The sequence below is a fragment of the Acomys russatus genome, chromosome 7 (assembly GCF_903995435.1).
Source record: "Acomys russatus chromosome 7, mAcoRus1.1, whole genome shotgun sequence".
Classification (NCBI taxonomy): Eukaryota; Metazoa; Chordata; class Mammalia; order Rodentia; family Muridae; genus Acomys; species Acomys russatus.
The window spans coordinates 6,063,771-6,084,445 of NC_067143.1; the positions used below are offsets into that span (position 1 = coordinate 6,063,771).

A 20,675-nucleotide genomic window follows, 5' to 3' on the forward strand; every position below is an offset into this window, starting at 1 on the left:
CAGCACTCGAGAGGCAGAGGCAGGAGGATCGCTTTGAGTTCGAAGCCAACCTGGTCTTACAAAGTGAGCCCAGGACAGCCAAGGCTACACACAGAAATCCTGTCTTGGAAAAACCAAAACAGACAAGCCAACAAACAACAACCCAACCCAAGGGCTATTCATTACATCCCAGTGTCTGGGCGCCAAGAGCCTCCTGTAGCTGCCCTCTTTTGTTGTTGTAGACGGATTGGAACTGGAAATGGCAGAGTCGACACAGGTGGCACTCCTGCACAATAATGTCATCATACCCTGCACAGTCCCTGGCTCCCCGCACCTGGACATCGCGACTGTGGGAATCATCTGGTCTTGGAAGATGAAATGTGGTGAATCTGAGGTCCCTGTGTTTGAGTTTTATGCAGATCACCACAAGGCAGTCCGACCCGGAGCCACCGTGTCCCTGGTGGGGCTAGAGCGGGGAAATGGCTCCCTCTATCTGCCCAGGATCGAGTTGAGGGAAGCCGGAGAATACCGATGCAAGTTTGTGGTCACCCCTGAGCAGGCAGAGGGAACGGTCAGGCTAGAAGTTCTTGGTGAGTCGACTCTCCGCGGAAGGGCCCTGTGGCTCTGATGGTGCTGGGGCTAGTGCTGGGTGTGTGCATGGCCAAGCAGAGCAGAGGGTTAGACATCGGGTGAAGGGATCCCGGGGCAGGGTTTTCAGTTCTGTCCATTGCATCCCAAGCCAATAGGCAGATAAATGTTAAACAGGACGAGGCAGGAGGGCTCTTGAATTAAAGGCCACCTTGGGCTATACATGATATACCTTTCATATGGGGGTGTATGTAGCCTGACTGTAAAGTGTTTGCCAGGCTCTGGCTAAAACTAAGCAAAAGTACAACAGTTTGACACCTTTATCGACATAGCAGTCCTTCTGAAAGTTAGGCCTTTTCTGTCCACAGAGCTAATAATAATCTAAGTTCTAGGGACAATGCCCGGCTGTTCAGACAGCTGCCCTCTAGTGGCTGGTGTAGGAATTTCATATTATACCCGTCATCTTCACTGGCTGGGAGATGAGCCAGACGCCAGGCTTGGGGATCTCAACTCAGATTCAGCTTTGCCTCCTCCACCATGAGAGACTGGACCAAACATTGCGTATCTTTGGAGTGAAGTTTTCCCATGGGTCAGACAGGACAGGGTCTCCCTACGTTTCTGAAAGGTGGCGTGAGCAGCTAGCAGGATCCATAGCTCTTTCTGCCTGCTCAAATCAACCTTACCTCAGTCCGTATCTCCAGGCCTTCTGCCTGCAGTTCCACTGCATTCATGTCTGGGACCTTAGGAACTGTCATTAGCCAGTTCCTGCTGTCATGGTGCTGTGCATTCAGTACTTAGTTAGACTGATTGCACAGTCTGTGCTCCTTCTTGGGGTTTCTGAATCTCTTAATGGCTTCCCCCCCCCCTTAATTTGGATTTTTTTTTTTTTTTTTTTTTTTTTTTTTTTTTTTTTTTTTGCAGGGGGCAGGACAGAGTTTCACATATCCTAGGTTGGCTCTGAACTTGCTGCGTCACAGAGCCCTTTGCATGTTTTGGGTCAAAGTCTTTTGTTGCGTGTATATTTCACAATATGTTCTTAAAATCTTACCTTTCTACTTTCTCATTTCGCCACAGACGTTTTGATTTGATTAGTCATCCCAACTTCCTATTTTTCCCTTCACAGCTCATTTCTTTTTGTTTCTTTTCTTTTTTTTTTTTTTTTTTTTTGGTTTTTCGAGACAGGGTTTCTCTGTGTAGCCTTGGCCATCCTGGACTCACTTTGTCGACCAGGCTGGCCTCGAACTCACAGCGATCCGCCTGCCTCTGCCTCCCGAGTGCTGGGATTAAAGGCGTGCGCCACCACGCCCGGCTCACAGCTCATTTCTTTTTTCAACTTTTAGAGACTTTATTTTCCTCCCATTTCCCCTCTTTGCTCAGGTGTCTGCAGAGCAGCTCAGGACCACTCAGTGGTGGCTCCAACCCACTCGGTGGCCTGTGCTGTGGGAGCTGCTGACCAGTCCTCAGTGCCTGGCTGGGCGCTCCAGTCCTCAGTAGGGAACTGCTGGATGGGTACAGAGGGCACCTGCCCACCCTCAGACCAGTCGGCCACCTCTGGCTGAGCAGAGGTGAACTCAGGAGCCAGCGCAGTCCAGTCACCCTGGAATTCCTCCTTGGTTACGGCCTTCTCAGCAGCAGCCTGCTCCTCCTTCTCAGTCTCCTCTGGGTCTCTGTAGAAGTAGAGATCAGGCATCACCTCCCATGGGTGCTCACGGGAGATAGTGCCATGCAGGCGGAGTACTTCCCAGGCCAGCATCCACCACATTAGACCCACTGAGTAAGCTCCCTTGTTGTTGCATGGGATGGCAATGTCAACACAGCGCAGAGGAGAATCCGTGTTGCACAGAGCGATGGTGGGCAGGTTGACATAACAGGCCTCTGTGAGGGGCTGGTGGTCAGCCCTGGGGTCAGTCACCACTAGAAGCCGTGGCTCCCTGAAGGCTGCTTGGATCTGGTTGGGGAAGGTCCCAGGTGTGAAGCGGCCAGCAATGGGAGTGGCTCCAGTGGCCGCAGCGAACGTCAGCACAGCTCGCTGGCCACTGTTCCTGGAGAAGATGACGCTGACGTCAGCAGGGTTCTCAATGAAAACAACAGCCCGAGCTGCAAGCAGCAGTTTCTCCCAGGTCCTCTTCAGATTTATGATGTAGATACCGTCACTCTTCCTTTTGTAGATGTACTGCTGCATCTGAAAGTCAGGGTTGGTGCCACCTAAGTGGGTTCCCACAGCAAGGAGTTTGGGGACATCCTCCTCCTTCATCAAGGGCTCCAGACATTGTGAAAGCTACCGTTTCAGTTACGACGGGAATCAAGAACAACGCCGTATGGACCCGTTCCTGGACAGCGCAGAAAAGCCCCTTCCCAGCTCTTGACCTGACTTTATTTACTTACTGCCTTTTGGAAACGGTCTCACATAGCCCCAGCTGGCTAGGACTTGCTGTGTGGCTGCAGAAGAGCTGGTCTTCTGACACTCCGGTGTCCGTCTCCCGAGTGCTGGTTTTGCAGTGCGGGCCTGCACCATTGTTACCAGTGTCACACTGGCTTTTCTGAAGGCTGCACCTGGGACGTGCTTGTGCCTTCTCTGAATAGATGCCCCAAATGACTGCCTCATCCTACAATATCTCTTTACCCTGGATCGGTCATCTCCAAGACAGACATGCTGAGAATAAGTGGTCCAGGGTTTCTCAGGATCTGAATAATGTCTGACAATAGTTTTGTAAACTGTGCCTGGTGTAATTGCTGTGCGTATGGTAGCCGTGCATGACAGCACCCTGCTGCCACTGCGGACATAACCAGAATACTTCCTTACGCAGAGCCCTACCGTGTTCACACACCTTCCCTGATGCTCGCCAGGGGCCAGGCATGCTGGGAAGAGCTTCCCTGTCTACCTCAGGGAGCTCCCCCGACCCAAGTGTGGTGAGGTGAAGTGGGGCATCTCCAGGCCTACTGCTGAGGTAGAAGCCAGTGTGGTGTGAGGAAAGAAATAGGCGGTTAACCCTGGCCGAACCGTTCTTCTCTTCTCCGGCAGCTTCCCCAGCCGTGAGCTGCAGCAGTAAAGAGGACCACGTGATTTGCAAGCTGGATAGATTCTACCCAGACGCCTTCGACATCAAGTGGGAGAAGCGGACCCTGAGGGATGCCCACTTCCGAGAGATCGCTGAAGGCATTGTCGTGGGTGCTATTGTGGAGAATGATGATGGCACCTTCAGCGTTACCAGCTCCTTGGCTGTGAAGGCAGCTCCGGCAGGCGATATCTACCACTGTGTGGTGCGGCACAGAGCCTGGCTTGTGCCCCAGTCGTGCAACATCACGCTGCATGAGCAAGGTGAGCGTGACCCCACTGGAGAACATGTGGCAGGAAGCTTGGGATCTTTGCTGGGGAAGGGGAGCAGGCTAGGGTCTAGGTGAGCTCAGATGCAGAGGCAGCTGTCCAGATGTGGGTCCTGTGCCCCTGCTGACAGCCCAGAGGTTACACAGGTGAGGGGTGGACAGTACCATCATGGCTGTCCATCAGCTCAGAATAGCATCGGTGGCTGGGTGTTCCTGTGGCAGGGAGTGGGAAACTTTCCAGCTCCTTGGAGACCATAGCCAGCATCCTCTGAGGACAAGAGACTATCGGCAGAGCCAGCTGTGCCAGCTGTGCCAGCTGTGTCAGCACCCTTCCCAGTCAGGCCATAGGTCCCTGCAGATGCTGTTAGACTGTTAAATCCAATCCTTACTTACCGGCTCCTTGTCAAGATGAGGAGGCCACAGAAGGTGGTCCTGATGTTGCCTAAGGTTTCCTACAGATGTCCCAGACTATCACACCCACTACAGTGATGCTCATTCTGGTAGGATGAGGTGTGTGAGCTCATGTCCTGGGCTGCCCTGCCTGTGGCTCTGGTCTTTGGCAGGGATGAGCCTGTTGACCAAACACATCTTCCTGAACTGGGAGGAATAAAGAAGATAGGGACTGTGTGTGTGTGTGTGTGTGTGTGTGTGTGTGTGTGTGTGTGTGTGTGTATACACCTACCCCCACGCCCCATGTGTGTGCTGCGGCTGTGCCAGGTGAGCTGTGGGAGATGGGATTGTTCTTGGAGTAAGGACCAGAAGCATGTGTAAATGTGACTCAGACACGCTGTGTGTGTCCAGTATGTGCTTTCGTTTGGGTGGACGTCATGTTAAGGGAGGTAAGTCTAGACCTATAACATGGTATGTGACATATGGTCGTTGATATTACTTAGACCATATTTTATCTTTTACATAGACTCTTCCCTCTTTCCTTCATCCCTTCTCTCTTCCATTCCTTCCTTCCCTCCCTCCCTCCCCCTCCCTCTGTCCTTCCTTTTTTTTGGTATGTGTGTGGAGCATGCGCAATGGTCCATGTGTGGATGTCAGAGGACACTGCTTTGGAGTCAGTTCCCTCCGTATGTGTGGTCCGACTCCAGAACTTTAACTCACTGAGCCATCTTGTAGAGCCTCTTTTATTTTGATACAGGGTTTACTGCGGCTCAGGCGCGCCTTGAATTTGCGATGTAGTCTAGGATCATCTTGAACTGTTGGTTTTCTGACTTCTACTTCCAGAAGGCTAGAATCATAGGCATATATGCCTATGCCCACCTTTGTGAAGTGCTGGCCCTTGCGCCCAGGGCTTGGTGCATGCCAGACAGGCACTGTATCAGTGCGGCTGTATCGCTGTCCCTTTCCTTCCTTCCTTCCTTTCCCCCTCCCTCCTGCCCTCCTTTCTTCTTCCTTCTTTCCCTTCCTCCCTCCTTCCTTCCCTCCCTCCCTCCTTCCTTCCTTTCTTCTTTCTTCCTTTTCTCCCTCCCTCCCTCCCTCTCTCTCCCTTCCTTTCTGTTTGAGACAAAATTTAAGTGGTGGCGCACGCCTTTCATCCCAGCACTCGGGAGGCAGAGGCAGGCGGATCGCTGTGAGTTCGAGGCCAGCCTGGTCTACAAAGTGAGTCCAGGATAGCCAAGTCTACACAGAGAAACCCTGTCTCGAAAAACCAAAAAAAAAAAAAAAAAATTAAGTTTGTAACCCAACTGGCTTGACCTCCTGGCCCCCTGGCTCCCCTCCCTAGGCTGGGTTTCTGGGTGTGACCCACCATTATCATACGGTACACATCACCGTTTTAAAACAGACTGTTGTTCGGGATGTGTGGGAGAATAGTGATGCTCATACTTGGCAGAGTCCTGGTAATAATGTCTGACAAGAAAGGACATCACCACACAGATTTTAGTTAGCACCAGTGTCCTTCCCTCCCTCCCTCCCCACCCTCCTTCCTTCCTTCCTTCCTTCCTTTTCTCCCTGTCTTTGTTGGTGTTTGTTACTTTTCCCGTTGTGTCTGACAACGACAACTCAATGAAGAAAGTGTATTCTTGGTGTACTGTTCAAGGCAGGAAAATGATGGCAGCAGGTCCTTGAGGCAGGTGGCCACAGTATGTGTGCTGTGGTCAGTGTATATGCTGTGGTCATAGTGTGTGTGCTGTGGTCCCAGTGTGAGTGCGGTGGTCAGTGTGTTGGTCAGGACATAGATCCAGGACCCCAAGCGCGGAACAGTGTCATTACAGCCCCAGTGGGTCCTCCCTCCTCAGCTAAGCTGACATAGATTATCCTTTACTGCTGTGCGCAGGGCTTCGTCTCCAGGGTGACTCTCAGTCCCTTCACACTGACAGTACTGACCATCATCACGTCCTCTCCCTAGAGCCCAGATCTGTGGAGATATACTTTACCATTGCTGGACCCTGCGTTCTACTGGCTTCAGTGGTAGCGTATGTCCTCTGGAAACGGTAAGAGCCCAGAATACAAAGCCCAGGCCTGTGGCCTAGGCTTCAGGTGTGGGAGCCCCTGGAATGGCTGCTGGGGTACTGGGTGCTGCAGTTTGCCCACCTGGTCTCTTATATCTGTGGAGAAGGGCCATAGAGCCTCTGCCTGTCCTCAGGATCCCACTCTCACTGTGAATTGCATCTGACCTGGTTAGCTGAGACCAGGGCTTTGAACTAGAGCGAGACCATAGTGTTCTGTCACAGAGAACCCTCAGAGGGGGAGTGTCCCATCCCGCGAGAGGAAACAGGCACAGAAAGGCCAGGCTGGGGATCTCCGATCCAGGTCTCCTCCATTTATTAAAGCACAATGCAAGGTTTATATAGACATCAGACACCTGCCTGCACACTCCAGCCCACTTTGCCCTCAGGCCAGGCTGTAAAGAAGCCTTCTCCTGCTAAGCTCTCCTGTCACAGGAACTTGTTAGAAGTCTTCAGGGGGTGCTGGGAAGAGTGCAGAGCCTGGAGAGACTCTCTGCCCAAGTTCCTTTGTCTTATCTCAGCAGTAGGTAGTTCACACACTCAGGTCTAGCAGCTTCCAGCAACAACACAAAGCATCCTCCCAGCCGGTTCTGGCTAGCAGAGGGCTGCCTTTGCACTCACTGAGTCACAGTCCTGAATTATGGCTCCCGACATCTGACCCTTTCAAAAAATATATTTATGAAGAGCCTGTCTTAGGTGGAATGAGTTGAATACTTATCTGACCTGCCTTTGGTACATGAGTTCCATCATTCATGCCCTGTGTTGGGCGTTAAGTTTCAGACTCTTACGTGTCATTGGCTTGCCTTCACATCAGCGCAGGGTGCAGGGGAGTGCCTTCCGAGCTCATTTCAGGCATCTGTGCATAAAAATCAGCTTTGAATGCTGAGGCAGAGGCTAAACTCAAGCCCTGCCAGACGTGTCAAGGGAGATCCATAACGCAGCGTGCTGCTAAGTCCACAAGGACTTATAAGTCTCGCTGTATAGTGTTCATAAGGAGCACATACAACATAAGTCCAGAGGCACCTTACAATGACACGGTAGCCTGTCTGGCTGTCTCAAAACACAGTGAAGGCATAAACAGTAATTATCAGTTATGTACAGTTTGGATTAAGGCAATAGCAAAAACAATAACAATGCAAGAATAATAACAGAAACTCTACCATTCAATAGTATATAGGAAACATGAACACAAACTATCACAGATCTTTTTCTAAGTATATCTCTGTAACGCACCGTTTCCAGAGTATAGTCTGGTTGGTGCACTCTCAAAGTCCGTAAGGGCGGTGTCTCATTTGGCAACTTTAGGATTTAAACGTTCTCACAGTTTTTATTTTGACAGTTTTAGATGCTGTGCATGCCTCCGTATGCTGGGCAGCAGGATCCTGTTTTGGTTTGTCCGCAAGCCTGGCAAGCCTGTAGCGCTGGGCGCTGGTCCGGGCTACAACACGTGAGCAAGTGGGAAAGTCGGCTGTTTATCTTGGTGCTGCACGGTGAGGTTTGATTCAGTTCTTTTGTCTTGCTGACTCTGAAGTCGCTGTGTCTGTGGGCCAAGGCACTGGGACGCTGCTTGGACCCTCAGCTGTTGCTCGGCTTGGTCTGAGCAGCATCTCAAAGCACACCGTTGCTAGGAAACAAACAAACAAACCGCTTGCTCATCACTTCCTCCTTGCACCCGCAGCGCGCGGTGTCTGTAGATCGGCCGCCAGTCCGGGACCCGCAGGCCGAACAAGGCATAGCGCTTTCCCCGGCAGGTCCCGAGCCCGCCGTGCTGTGCTTGAGTCGGCAGAGCCGCTGCTCCGGCTCCTTAGCTCGGCGGCCGACGTTTCTCTAGGCCCTTGCAGAGCATACCATCTTTGTTGTCATGGGAACGTGGCGCTAGTCATGGGCGGTTAGCTGTGTGCTGAGCTGGGCTTCACGGTCCCACCGCCGTTTTAAATTGAAAACGACTGAAAAGCTGCAATTATGCAGCAAAATAGTTTTTAAAAATTAAAAGGAACATGACTCAAAAGGTTGAGGAACATATGGCTCTTCCCCTTTTTACTTTAAGAATTAAGCAGGTCGTTTTTTTGTGTTACTTGTGAGTGCAAGCCGTCATAAGCAGGCTGCTGTAGCGGGTTTGAAAAGTCTTAGCTGTCCAAACAGCAGGGGAGAAAAAAGTGTCACTTTTACAATCCGCCTCTGACCTGTAGAGACCTGGCTGGTTTGTAACTTTAAAAAACTACGCTTAAAAGAAAAAAAAAATTAACATTATTAGCGTTTTGTTTAACAACTAAGCAAAAGAGACAAGAAAATTATAGTTAAGGAGTTTGGGATAAACTATTTTTTAGGTCAATATAGAAAAATTGTTAGCCTCTACAAGCAAAAATTAAATAAGAAAAATTTAAACATCTTGTAATCTTTTACAAGTAAAAATTAAAGCAAAAAATTAAAAACATTAGGCAGTAAATTGTACTTTACAGGCTGTATTAATTTTTAACTGGCCATGTGTTTGTGGCCATCCCTGTTTGGAGAGTTGAGCCTTGTAAAACATAAAGATGGCTAGCAAATAAATGCCTGGCTCTTTTCCAAAATATAGAACAATGGCCTTTAAAATATATAAAAAAATTATTTGCCCTTTTAAAAAAATATAGAAAGATGGCCTTTTCTTTCGGCGCTTGAACCTGTCTCTGAAGTTCTTTATTAAAATCCTGTTACTCTACAGAAGGAGCTGGAAGCACAGTAGTTGGATGGAGGTGCAGCAGTTGGATGGAGGCGCGGTAGTTGGAAGCCTCCAGTCAGGCCCATGATTGCAAGTGGCCTTTCCTTTTTTATCTATCCCATTATTAATCTTGGATTCTCTTATTTCTCCCAAGATTTCCTCAGCTTGAGATACAAAAAAATTTTTTTTATCAGTTTCATGCTGAGGGTCAAGAACACCGCTAATTAAAGCCCATAATGAAAACACCATTGCAGGCGTCTCTTCAGGCCACTTTGAAATGTGACGATCCTGTAAATTCTTACCTACTCTATCCCACATTTCCTTCTATAAGAAACCATGGACATACTTCATTAACAAAATCTAAGAACTTAATTAACCCTTTGGAATCAACCCGTATCCCACATGTTTGAAGAACAAATTGCAATGCTTGCTTAAATGACTCCTTAGAATTACTCTGTCCCATGCGTTTTGTCTCGTCTTTACCGTTTCTCCACCAGGTGGGTCACTTTGTCACCTCTCTCACTTTGCTTTTCTCAGAGCGCACTCCCATGGGATGGGACGTCTGTCACTGCTTCCTTCGTGGTCAGGTCCTAGGTTTGGGCATCAAATTGTCCCGTACAACTTCAAACCAGGGTTCACCTGAAAGAAGGGGTGCAGATGGGGGTAGACCAGAGAACGTGGTGACAGAAAGGCCAGGTCGAATAGCACACCCGCGTTAGAGGGTCAGGAGACCATTGTAAATGTGCTGGTGGAATAGCCAGAGGTCCTTACGTGGAGCTCAGTCATTTGTGGCCGCCAAGGCAGATCTGTGCAAGGCTCGCTTCTCATGGCGCTGTGTTAGGAGACATGGGGAGAAAATAAGGACTGTGGGGCTGCAGAGATGGCTCGGCCATTGGTTAAGATTAGTTGATGCTCTTGTACGGGACTCAGGGGCTCAGCTCCCTCAAATGGTGCCTCACAACCCCTTTGAAAACATCTCAACTCCACAGGTCCATACTCATATGAACACATAAAAACAATGCAGACATAAGCCTGCTTTAAGAAGGTAGAGGAGGAGGAGGAGAAGAATAAGAATAAGAAGAAGAAGAAGAAGAGGAGGAGGAGGAGGAGGAGGAAGAGGAGGAGGAGGAAAGGTTGCTGATGCAGCACAGATCAGCTTTCCTGGTGGAGGCTGAGACAGTGGGAAGCCTGTGTGTAAAGTTGTGTGCAAGTGTCCCCTGTGACGCTGCCCTTGTTGATTATTGCTATCTTTCTGTCTTGCCCAGGTGCTGCCTCTGAAGAAACGCTTACCTGAAGAAGGGCATGAACCTGTAGCTGCAGCTTGACTAGACCCTTCCTACAGTCATTTCTTCTGTCTTCGTCCCTCAGAGTCCTCCACAAGTGGGGAACCCCCCCCTTGATTTGGGGCTCAACTGTTTGACATGTTCTTTGCTAAGAAACGTCAAGGTGCAATTTTTAAATATTTAGGATTTTTCTCCACACGAGATACTTAATCATGAAAACACCATGTGCCAATTCTCCCACTGGGAACAGTCCGTAGGAGACGCTTCCAGCTCTAAGTGCCTACTGTGATAAGTAACTTGATGGTGCCACATAGGGCCTCGGAAAGACCAGAGCCATATTGGAAAGGATTAAGATCAGGGCAGAGATTCGTCAAATGAAAATGGAAAAAAAAAAAAAAAAAAAAAACCACCTTGAAGACTCCCAGGACCAAAGGGGTCGTCCTTTGTAAATCTGATCAACAAATCCATCCCCCAACATTCTGGCAGACCGCAAAGCCTCCCACAATGATGTCAGAGCTGAGGAAGGAGCCCTCTGAAGCTCAGGGAGTCACTAGGGCATGCTTTAAAAACAGATAGTCCGCTAAATTGGGGAAATGTAAAGTACTGACTGAATTAGTTGGTGTATGTGATGTACCAGAATTAAACTCTTACGAGCAGGGAGATTGATGTAATAATAATAATAATAATAATAATAATAATAATAATAATAGCGATGACGACGACAACAGTGTCTCCACGTGAAACAGTACTCAGGCCCCGATGGAGGCTCTGGTGAAACAGCAGATCTTCAGGGAGGTCCTGACTCCGCCCTCCTGAAGACAGACCACCGCCAAACCCCCCCTTTACAAAGCCAGCATTAGTGTCATTCCAAAACTAGATGAAGAAGCAAAAGGTCTTTTTTTATTTGTTTGTTTGTTTGTTTTAACATATACCTATTTATTTACTGTGTCTGTGAGCATGCCCATGGATATAGAGACAGAAAAAAAAAAAAAACCTGTGCTTTCAGTAAAGTCAGGCAGGGGACAAGGATGTGCACTTTCTCCACCCTCTTCAAGATACTTCAGGGAGTCTGTCTGTCTATCAGGTATTTTTGTTTGTTTGTTTGTTTGAGACAGGGTCTCTCTGTGTAGCCTTGGCTGTCCTGGACTCACTTTGTAGACCAGGCTGGCCTCGAACTCACAGAGATCCGCCTGCCTCTGCCTCTTGAGTGCTGGGATTAAAGGTGTGCGCCACCACGCCCGGCTCTGTCTATTTATCAGTAATTGAGGCAAATAGAAGGAATATTGGTACCAACAAGATGGTACGTTCTGGGCACCTGAGTTTCATTTCTATAGCACAGGTGATAATGAAAGAGAGCTGACTTTTTTTGTTCTTGTTGCTGCTCCTTTGAGCCATAGTTTCCCTGTGTAACAGCTCCAGCTGTCCTGGAACTCGGAAGTGCTGTCACCACTGCCACCACTGTTGCACCTGACATCCACACCCTTGCCATTGCATGCTCTCCTGGCCATGCTGAGTGTGGAGCGCTGATAGGAAGGGAATTGCCAAGGTCAGCTTATGTTCAGGTGACATGCATGAGAGATGCTGACAACTCCTCCACCAGTAAACTATGGAGGTTTTTTATTTTTTTATTTATTTAATTTTTAAAAAAAGATTTATTTATTTATAATGTATACAATGTAAACACCTGCACGACAGAAGAGGACACCAGATCTCATTCTAGATGGTTGTGAGCCACCATGTGGTTGCTGGGAATTGAACCTGGGACCTCTGGAAGAGCAGACAGTGCTCTTAGCCACTGAGCCATCTCTCCAGCCTCCCCCCCTTTTTTTTGTACCTCTGACATCATGTTTATCTGTAACTGAATATCTGAAGGTGATGTATTCAGAAGTTTACAAAGTTAAAAGCAAGCGACCTATGGTTGCTTTCTTTTATAGTAAATGTGTACTGAGGAAACTTGACAGGCCTTGCTATTTGAAGCCCTTGACTACCCCTGTTTGCCTTGAAGTAAGTGTTACGTATGTTACGTATGTTACGTATGAGATGCACCTGCCCTGCTGCACACAAAGGATGCCCGTGTGGACAGTGCTAGGATACTGAGAGGTCTTACAGGGCAGCTTTGTTATGCTTCTGGCCAAAGGCTCCAAGTCATTTATGTTAAAAGTCAAAATAGCAATAGCCCTCGCCCCCTCCACCCCCATTGCCCCCCCCCCCCGTCACCCCGCCACCCGCACGTGCACCTCAGGGTCATCCTTTGGAGACGCTGACCTCAGAGTCATCAGAACTCTGTGTATGAGCCAGACACAGGGGTGCATGCCTTTAAGTTAGCACTTGGAGCCAGATCTCTGTGAGTTTGAGGCCAGCTTGGACTCACATAGTGAGTTCCAGGCCAGCCAGGGCTACACCATGAGTCTCTGTCTCAAACAGTGAGAGAAATAGTGAATCTTCTGTATTAGTTTTGTGAAGTCGAGGAAGGGAGGTTGTTCTCTGGGAAGCCCACAGCCAGGGGCTAGGGGTCCCCCCCAACTTTCTCCCAAGTGCCTTTTTCTTGATCTCTGTGTTGAATGTATCACATCATCTCTTTATAATAAACTCCAAATGTCCTTCAAGTTGGTTCGTTGTGTTGAGCCTCTCTCCTTCAGTGATGTCAGAATCTGAATTTTCTGGGGCAAAGTTAAGACTCCAGCTGTGCCCCCATCAAGGTCTCCACAAGTTTAAGGACCTCCTCAGGGTGCTGGTGGCAGTTCTGGGCCGTCCCCACCCCATGGCCACAGACAGCTTTTATGGGGCTCCTCTTGGGTTGTTTGGGACACTGAGGGTGAGTTCCGTCCAGTAGCCGGCCTGCTCTCTTGGCCTGCATGCCTCTTTGGTTTCTTTGTTTCTTATGTTTTCTGTCAGGACCCACATGGTGTATTTTTGTTGTTGTTGTTGTTTGTTTTTTGTTTTGAGTACCCTGACTCCTGACAAAGCAGTCCTGAGAGCCCATTCCTGGGTCAGACATGTGTTGCCAAGCAGCGTTCCCGGGGGGTAGGGTGGGGGTGGAGGGTAGGGAGTGGGAGTATCACTGTGAGGCTGAGTCTACTGCTGAGGCGGATTCTGCTGCTGTGAGGAAGCACCTTGGGGAGGAGAGGGTTTATTCAGCTTAACTTCCACATCACTCTTCGGCATTAAAGGAGGTCAGGACAAAAACTGAAACAGAGACCATGGCACCGTGCTGCTTCCTGGCTTGCCCCTTACGGCTTGCTCAGCCTGTTTTCTTATAGACCCAAGGACCACCAGCCCACCAGCCCAGGGCTGGGCTGGGCTTTCCACAACATATATCACTAATTAAGAACATTCCTTCCAGGCTGCCCTGCAGCCCGATCTTATGGAACATCTCTCTCTCTCTCTCTCTCTCTCTCTCTCTCTCTCTCTCTCTCTCTCTCTCTCTCTCTCTCTCTCTCTCTCCCAAGCCTGGGCACTCTGACAAGGGTTTTCTTTTTCTTTTTTTTTTTTTTTTTTTTTTTTTTTTTTGGTTTTTTGAGACAGGACCTCTCTGTGTTAGCCTTGGCCATCCTGGACTTGCTTTGTAGACCAAGCTGGCCTCGAACTCACAGCGATCCACCTGCCTCTGCTTCCCAAGTGCTGGGATTAAAGGCGTGCGCCACCATGCCTGGCTCAGGGTTTTCAATGAGAAAGAAAAGAGCAATGAGCCAAGAGAGCATACCATCTTGGTTTAGCATAACCACCTGCTAGTGATGCAGCCATTTGGTTTCCTACCAGCTATGAGCACCCATAGAGCTCACTGGGAAGCCCACAGCCAGGGGCTAGGGTTAGTGCAACTTCCAAGGTAGCAGAATATGCTTATTAAATGGTAAAGGATAGGCATAACCATTGAGATGTAATAAGAATAAATTAATAACATATATTAAAAAAAGATAAAGGATAGCAAATTTTTATTAATAGCGCAGGTACTTAGGTGAAACCAAGGCATGGGTTGGTCATGTTAAAAAGTAGATGTGAGGACAGTGCTCCTACTGCACCACAGGAGGCCGAGCATTGTCCCTTCTGAGTGAGCTTTTTGCCTCTTCTTCTTTATATTCTGTCTACTCAGACGGTGTGTGGTAGGATGACAACTGACAAGCGATGTTTATCATAAGCAAACCTCCTGAGTGATGTTTGAGTGACGTACTCTGCGCTGAAATTATGAAGCCCCTTCCCACGGCCGTAGTGGCTTGCGCAGCCTTACAACATAGTGGCGGCGGCTGCCATCGGCAGCGATGGCTCGCAGCTTCTCCAGACCCTCTCCTCCCCCACAGCAGAAGCCAACGGCAACGTGGGTCCCCAGTGACTCAGTGTGAAATAAGTTCCCCCAGTGCCCCTAATGGGATCAGTCCTCTATAACCACCACGAAATCCACCACCAACCCGCATGGCAGAAGCCATGTCTGCCATGGCTGCGTGGCCAGAAACACTAGCATCACAAAGGGCTCCTGGCTTCTTTGCGTTGTGGTCCTGCACAACGTCCTTGGTGCAGTCTGGGGTGGGGGTAAGGCCCATGTGTTCTGCTGGTTTCCACCATGTGGACAGCAGCCACATCGTGGCTGGCTGCTGTGGAGTTCTGTGGAAGACTGTCTCCACCAGCACAGAGCAGAGGACAAGGAAGGAGCCATAGGCACAGGAGACCTCACACCCCAAGCCCGTTGGCAGTCACTATTCTGGGTGGCAGCGTTAAGAACACCGAGACCTTCAGGTTGCTGTGTTTCTGTCACTTGTAGGGCCAGTCGGGAGTGTTGTGTGCTGGGTCTTCCTTCAAAGGAGGTGGAGCTTGCTTCATTAGTGTTGTGGTCTGTTTTCCCACTATATGTAAATCAGGATCCAGGTCCAATGAATCCTGATCAGCGGCGAGAACTTTGGGACAGGTCCTGGGAGGCAGAAGACGGCGCGGTGCTCCACAGCATTTTCTGTAAGCGTTTGGAGGCTTTCTGACGATCCAGTCTAAAGACAAAGATGTTCTCCTGTCTTTGTCCGGATCACCGTCTTCCACAGCCACCTGAGCGCATGAGTTCTTCTTAAAATCCAACCTGGTTAGACCGACTTTGGTCTCTCTGTCAAAAACAAGGCCTCCTGTTGGATAAGTCCCATGCTATAGTCACTGCCATCTCTAGCCTTGGTCACGTGCATGTCAGCTCCATTCATTTCTAAGCCGTTTGGCTTCATTCGGCTAATTGGTTTCTGCTTGTGCTGGTGTCTGACCTCTGTACTCCTTCTGGGTCTCATCCACAGCCAGCTCCATCTTGGCAGTGTGATTGGCACAAACCCGAACCCAGAGACCAGCTCAGGACTGGGCTCAGCCAGACCATAGTCGCCAAGATCAGCTGGCACAGTATAAGCTGTGGATGTGTCAAAGGGACACTCTAAGTTCCCACTGAAAATATCTTGTTTTAGCTGAATAACAAATAAATACCAGGTTAGCTCCTCATGAGGATGATTTGCTTATTACTAATAAAACTTAACTGGAAGATGAAGACCCTATTGTTTTTTCCCCTGTGCTTTTGTGTGTGTGTGTGTGTGTGTGTGTGTGTGTGTGTGTGCCATCCAATCCATGTGCTACTTAGGCTGAATCCATGAATCTCAGGCCTAAAAAGTCACTTTCTATCTTCTTCTTCTTCTTCTTCTTCTTCTTCTTCTTCTTCTTCTTCTTCTTCTTCTTCTTCTTTTTCTTCTTCTCTTCTTTTCTCTTCTTTTGAGACAGGGTTTCTCTGTGTAGCCTTGACTATCCTGGACTTCCTTTATAGACCAGGCTGTCCTCAAACTCATAGTGATCCACCTGCCTCTGCCTCCCGAGTGCTGAGATTAAAGGTTAGCGCCACCACCGCCCAGATAAAAGTCACTTTCAGTCAAGTCCCTCAGCTTCCCCCCCCCCCCCCGCTAAGTCCACACTAACTTCTGTACCATCCAGAAGAGACACAGCGTGTGTGATGGTGGAGTTGGCATCTGCAGCTGCAGGACTGTGTGTGGCAGGATGCTGTGACTCCCAGTCTCTTCTTCTCAGCATCTTTGTGCACGTAGACTGGCGGCCACGCGGTCTTCCCGGGAAGCTCAGCATTTCTGCCACTGTAGTAGGGGGTGAAGACCGTGTAGCCATGGAAACTAGGGAGACCGCTACAACGTCTGGTGTGCACAGCCGTTGTGGAGAGGTGCTCAGCTGGCTAGAGGGGAAAGAGGACAGGTTCCCTGAGACACTGAGAAACAGCTGTAGAAAGCAGGGGCCCACTCTGTGCTAATCCCCCTGGAAGCAGTTCCTTAACTGAGGTTCCATCTTCTCAGGTGACTTTAGCTTGTGACAAGGTGACATAAGACTGGACTAAGGTCCAGCACAACCTTAGTCTTATCTCCAAGAGAGCTGCACAAGACCCTACTGAGCTAAAGCAAGCTTGCACTGACCCAGAGCTCCTAATCTCACGGAGTAGCAACAGATCCATTAGCAAACACCCAGGCCCACGAACTCCCATTTTAAAGAGGCTGTCCTTCCTGCCCCGTGCGATGGAGATTTCAGGAGTATGTTTCATCCTGCTTATCTGACCCACAGGGAGCCAAACACAGTGCGCTGTTTCTGCGTTAGAAGGCTTGTCATGGGCTCAGCAGGAGAGACAGATGTAGGGGTCGCTTTTCTCAGACTTCAGTCCCCTTAATGATGTAGAAAAAGCCCAATACACACTGCCTGATAAGCAGAGGGCAGGACTCCCGACAACACTAGCCATGGCTGCTTATGAGAGGGACCTTCTGTGGCTGCTTCTTGTGGGAAAACAAAAAGCCAGGCTAGCTAAAAGAATTCTCTACAATAATGAACACCAGGAGGCACCACCATCCCTGGTTTCAAGATATACTACAGATCTCTAGTAATAAAAACCACATAGTATTGAAATAAAAACAGACAGGTTGATCAATGGAATTGAACTGAAGGCCTCCACGTAAATCCATACACCTATGAACATCAGAGTTTTGACAAAGGAGCCAAAATTGTACAATGGAATGAGAAAGCCTCTGCCACAAACGGAGCTGGTCTAATGGGATGTCAGTGTGTAGAAGAATTCAAATAGATCCACATCTGTCACCCTGTACAAAACTCAAGTCCAAGTAGATCAAAGACCTCAACATAAGACAAAGTGGGGAAAGCTCCAAACACTTTGGCAACGTCCTGAACCGAACACCAACAGCTCAGGTTCTAAGATCAACAGTTAATAAAGAGGACCTGACGAACCCGAAGCTTCTGTAAACCCACAGATATCCTCAAGAGGACAAAACAGCAGCCTACAGATTGGTAAAATATTTTCACCGATTCCACGTCTGACAGAAGGCTAATATACAAAATATATAAAGATCTCAAGAAACTAGAGACAGACAAGCCAAATAATCTAATTGTTGAAGACTCTGTCTTTCCTTCTGCATGCGTTTGTGGCCGCTTTGCTGACGGTCAGGTACTATGGCTGTGTGGGCTTATTTCTGTGACCCCTGTCCTGTTCCATCTATTTAGGTGTGTTTCTGTGCCAATAGTATGCCGGGGTTGATACCATGGCTCTCGGGCAGTGTAAAATCAGATATTATGATTTCTCCATCCTTCCTCTTTTGCTCAGGATTATTTTGGGGGACTATTCTAGGCCTTTTGTACTTCCATGTGAATTTCAGGAGCACATTTTCTAATGAATACTTACTTATATAGAGCATCTGTTAGGTTTGCTTGTTACGCAGCAAAGACTGACTGATACAGTCTCTCAGGAAGCTGACCTTCACCAAGAGGAATGTGCGAGGGGACAAGAAGCTACACAGTCCCCTTTGAGACAGTGCCTGCCCTGGGCACTGTAGTCAGCTGACATCCTTCCAAGGAGCTTCAGACCAAGACAGCACTTCAGCTAAAACGTTCTTCCTGAGGAGCCCCGGCCACTGACCGAGTACCACAGGAGTTCCCTCTTGAGGAGGAGTCTTTCTCCAAGTTATATTGTAGCCAGAGGCTCTTCCCACGAAATCTCTCCTAGCTCCTCCTATGCTCACCCCCAGCCAGTACTGTGTGAGCTGAGGGACCCCCACTTGCTTACTCTCCCCTGTGTCTTCCACAGGAGCCACCCCTGACACACTCTTATACTTTGACTCCATCTTGGTAGCTGCTTGGCAGATACAAAGCGACACAGCAGAGGCTGAAGAATTCCATGGAAAGATCTAGCTCATTTGTGGCTACCCCAAGATGGACAGTGGTAATTTAAAAATTAAAAAAATTTTTTTTTAATTTTTAATTTTTTAATTTAACCTGGAGACTGCAGAGAACACTTTTTCAACTGATTTCAAGTTGGTCACTGTGGTTCAAAATGCCTAAGGTATGCATAAACTCTGAAATGAGAATTTATATAAAGTTTAAAAGGTGAAGGCGTCCATCCCCAATGGAAAGAAGGGATGAGACAAAAACACCTTTGAAAAAATGTAAAAACACAGGTACAAGGTGCGTATGGTACGCATGAGTTTAATTAAGGATTAATGTCTCTTCTTTTGCTCAGGGCAACTGGCTTGTCTCTAAAACAGGATGCATTTTCTTGGGAGACAGGCAGTGGCCTAATCCATCCATTAGATGCCACAGAGCCCAGAGAAGGATCTTTAGAACTATACAGTCTTGTTTTGATTTCAACTAAATAATGATTGTATGGTCTTTGGTAATAGCATTATTATACGTCCTTTTTGAAAGAGGTCAAAATAAAACAGACCTGGATGAAAAGGAGACTAGCGACTTAAGTCAGTCTACACGTACATGAATTCAAACTACAGAACCAGCCTCGATTGTTCTGTGCGTCCTGCACACCTCGTGCATTTATAGTTTTAGAACTGTATAAAGCTTGTGAGAAATTATATAATTTCAGAATTAAAGTACCAGACCCTGATGCTGGATCAGACCCGACAGGATTCACCCTCCAGCATCCTGAGATGCTGACATGCTGCGTTCCTCCTGTTCCATCCACAACTGCTTCTGCTGCTGTTGTCGTCAGAACAGAGCATCTCCCAGGACAGCTTTGGAGAAAACTCCTGACTCCAATTGGTCCAGCATGTCAGACCGTCCCACACAGGACTTTTTATTAAGCCTGAATTTCTCAACATTCAGAGACTGGACCACAAATGCTATCTCTAGCTTGTTTAACCATTTTTTCCAGGTTTATTTGGGTCCCTGTATAGATACTATTTTTCCCAAAGTCAGCCTGAAGAAGCTTTAGAAAGAGAACACAATCCCATTTCCCTTAAAGGGGGGGTTGAGTAAGGTTTTAGGCTATGGAGGTTTATCTACTCTTCAACTTACGGCCTTAATTGTTACTCACAAGGCTATTTTTAATTCATTGGTATAGAATATTAGATACTGATGTAAAATAAGTTTATTTTTAATTCACTGCACTATTCAATTTTATCCCAAGACTATACATCTTAGGTTTAATAGATAGATAAGGTAAAATATTTAGATTAAGTCTTCAAAAACTTCAGAGACCTACAGAATATGGCGTTTAAAGAAATTTTATTTGTTTTGAAGATTCTTTGAAAATGAGACAGGTTGACTCCTGGCAACACCCAGCCTGCCTCAAAGAAAGTAATGAGCATCGAGGAACCTCCTTATGGAGATGGCTTCAGATGTGGCAAACCAGCCACAGGGCAAAAATGTCCTTGTTTTCTGCCACAGACAGAATTCTGCCTGAAATGGGCAAACTTGGATGCAGGTGGAGTTGACGGCCTAACTCTGCCAAGACAGGGTAAGCAAGTCCTCAATAGTCCCTGCTTCACCAACATGTCTTTCAGATAAATTGGGCCAGAAGGCTGAAGATGATGCTCCAACGTGTTAAAGAGTTTCGAGTGACTGTTCAGGTAGCAAAGTGTCTCTGCCATTTTTTTTTTTTTTTCATTTTGGAAGCTGCTAACCTGCATTTCCTGTTCTCCCAGCTAATTAATTTTATTCCTTCTCAAGTCTCTGATGGAGTTGAAGACAGCGAAACATTATGAGATAAATATAACAGTTGTTTTGTGGTTCTTGTGTATGTATATTGCATATTGGTATAATGATATAAATGTATAGGTAAACTTAAAAAAAAAAGACTAAAAAGGGGAATTGTGGAGGAATGATGAGTGGATGTGTATCAACTGTCAATAAAGCGCTGTTTAGCCAATTAGCTGTGCCGAAGGACAGTGGAAGGCGGGACTTGCTGGGGAGAGGAAGAGCAAGTTTGGCGGTTGAGGAGGGAGAGAGAAGACGAAGGGGAGACTGGCCGGACGAGCATCACAGTGGCAAACGCTTGGGGTATATGTATCATATATTAGTTTAGAGTAGTTTGTTTACCTTACTTTAGGA

General features: G+C 47.9%; 1 protein-coding gene and 1 pseudogene across 1 annotated transcript; both read right to left on the reverse strand.

Annotated features, from left to right (window-relative positions):
• Nucleotides 1-1,960: 1,960 nt before the first annotated feature.
• Nucleotides 1,961-3,082, reverse strand: LOC127192409 (40S ribosomal protein SA-like). Its single transcript, XM_051149689.1, has 2 exons — nucleotides 2,975-3,082; nucleotides 1,961-2,845 (listed from the first exon to the last, which is right to left on the reverse strand). Exons 1-2 carry the CDS (start codon nucleotides 3,080-3,082, stop codon nucleotides 1,961-1,963), a joined length of 993 nt encoding a protein of 330 aa, XP_051005646.1.
• An 11,612-nt stretch (nucleotides 3,083-14,694) lies between these two features.
• LOC127192410 (band 4.1-like protein 5) lies at nucleotides 14,695-15,980 on the reverse strand (annotated as a pseudogene).
• Nucleotides 15,981-20,675: the final 4,695 nt, after the last annotated feature.

What these genes read in the sequence shown, in the direction of transcription:
- LOC127192409 (XM_051149689.1), bottom strand. Translation starts at nt 3,082, where the DNA reads ATGGTGCAGGCCCGCACTGCAAAACCAGCACTCGGGAGACGGACACCG. An exon ending in TCCTAGCCAGCTGGGGCTAT is followed by an intron (nt 2,846 to 2,974) that starts GTGAGACCGTTT and finishes CTGAAACGGTAG; the next exon opens with CTTTCACAATGTCTGGAGCC.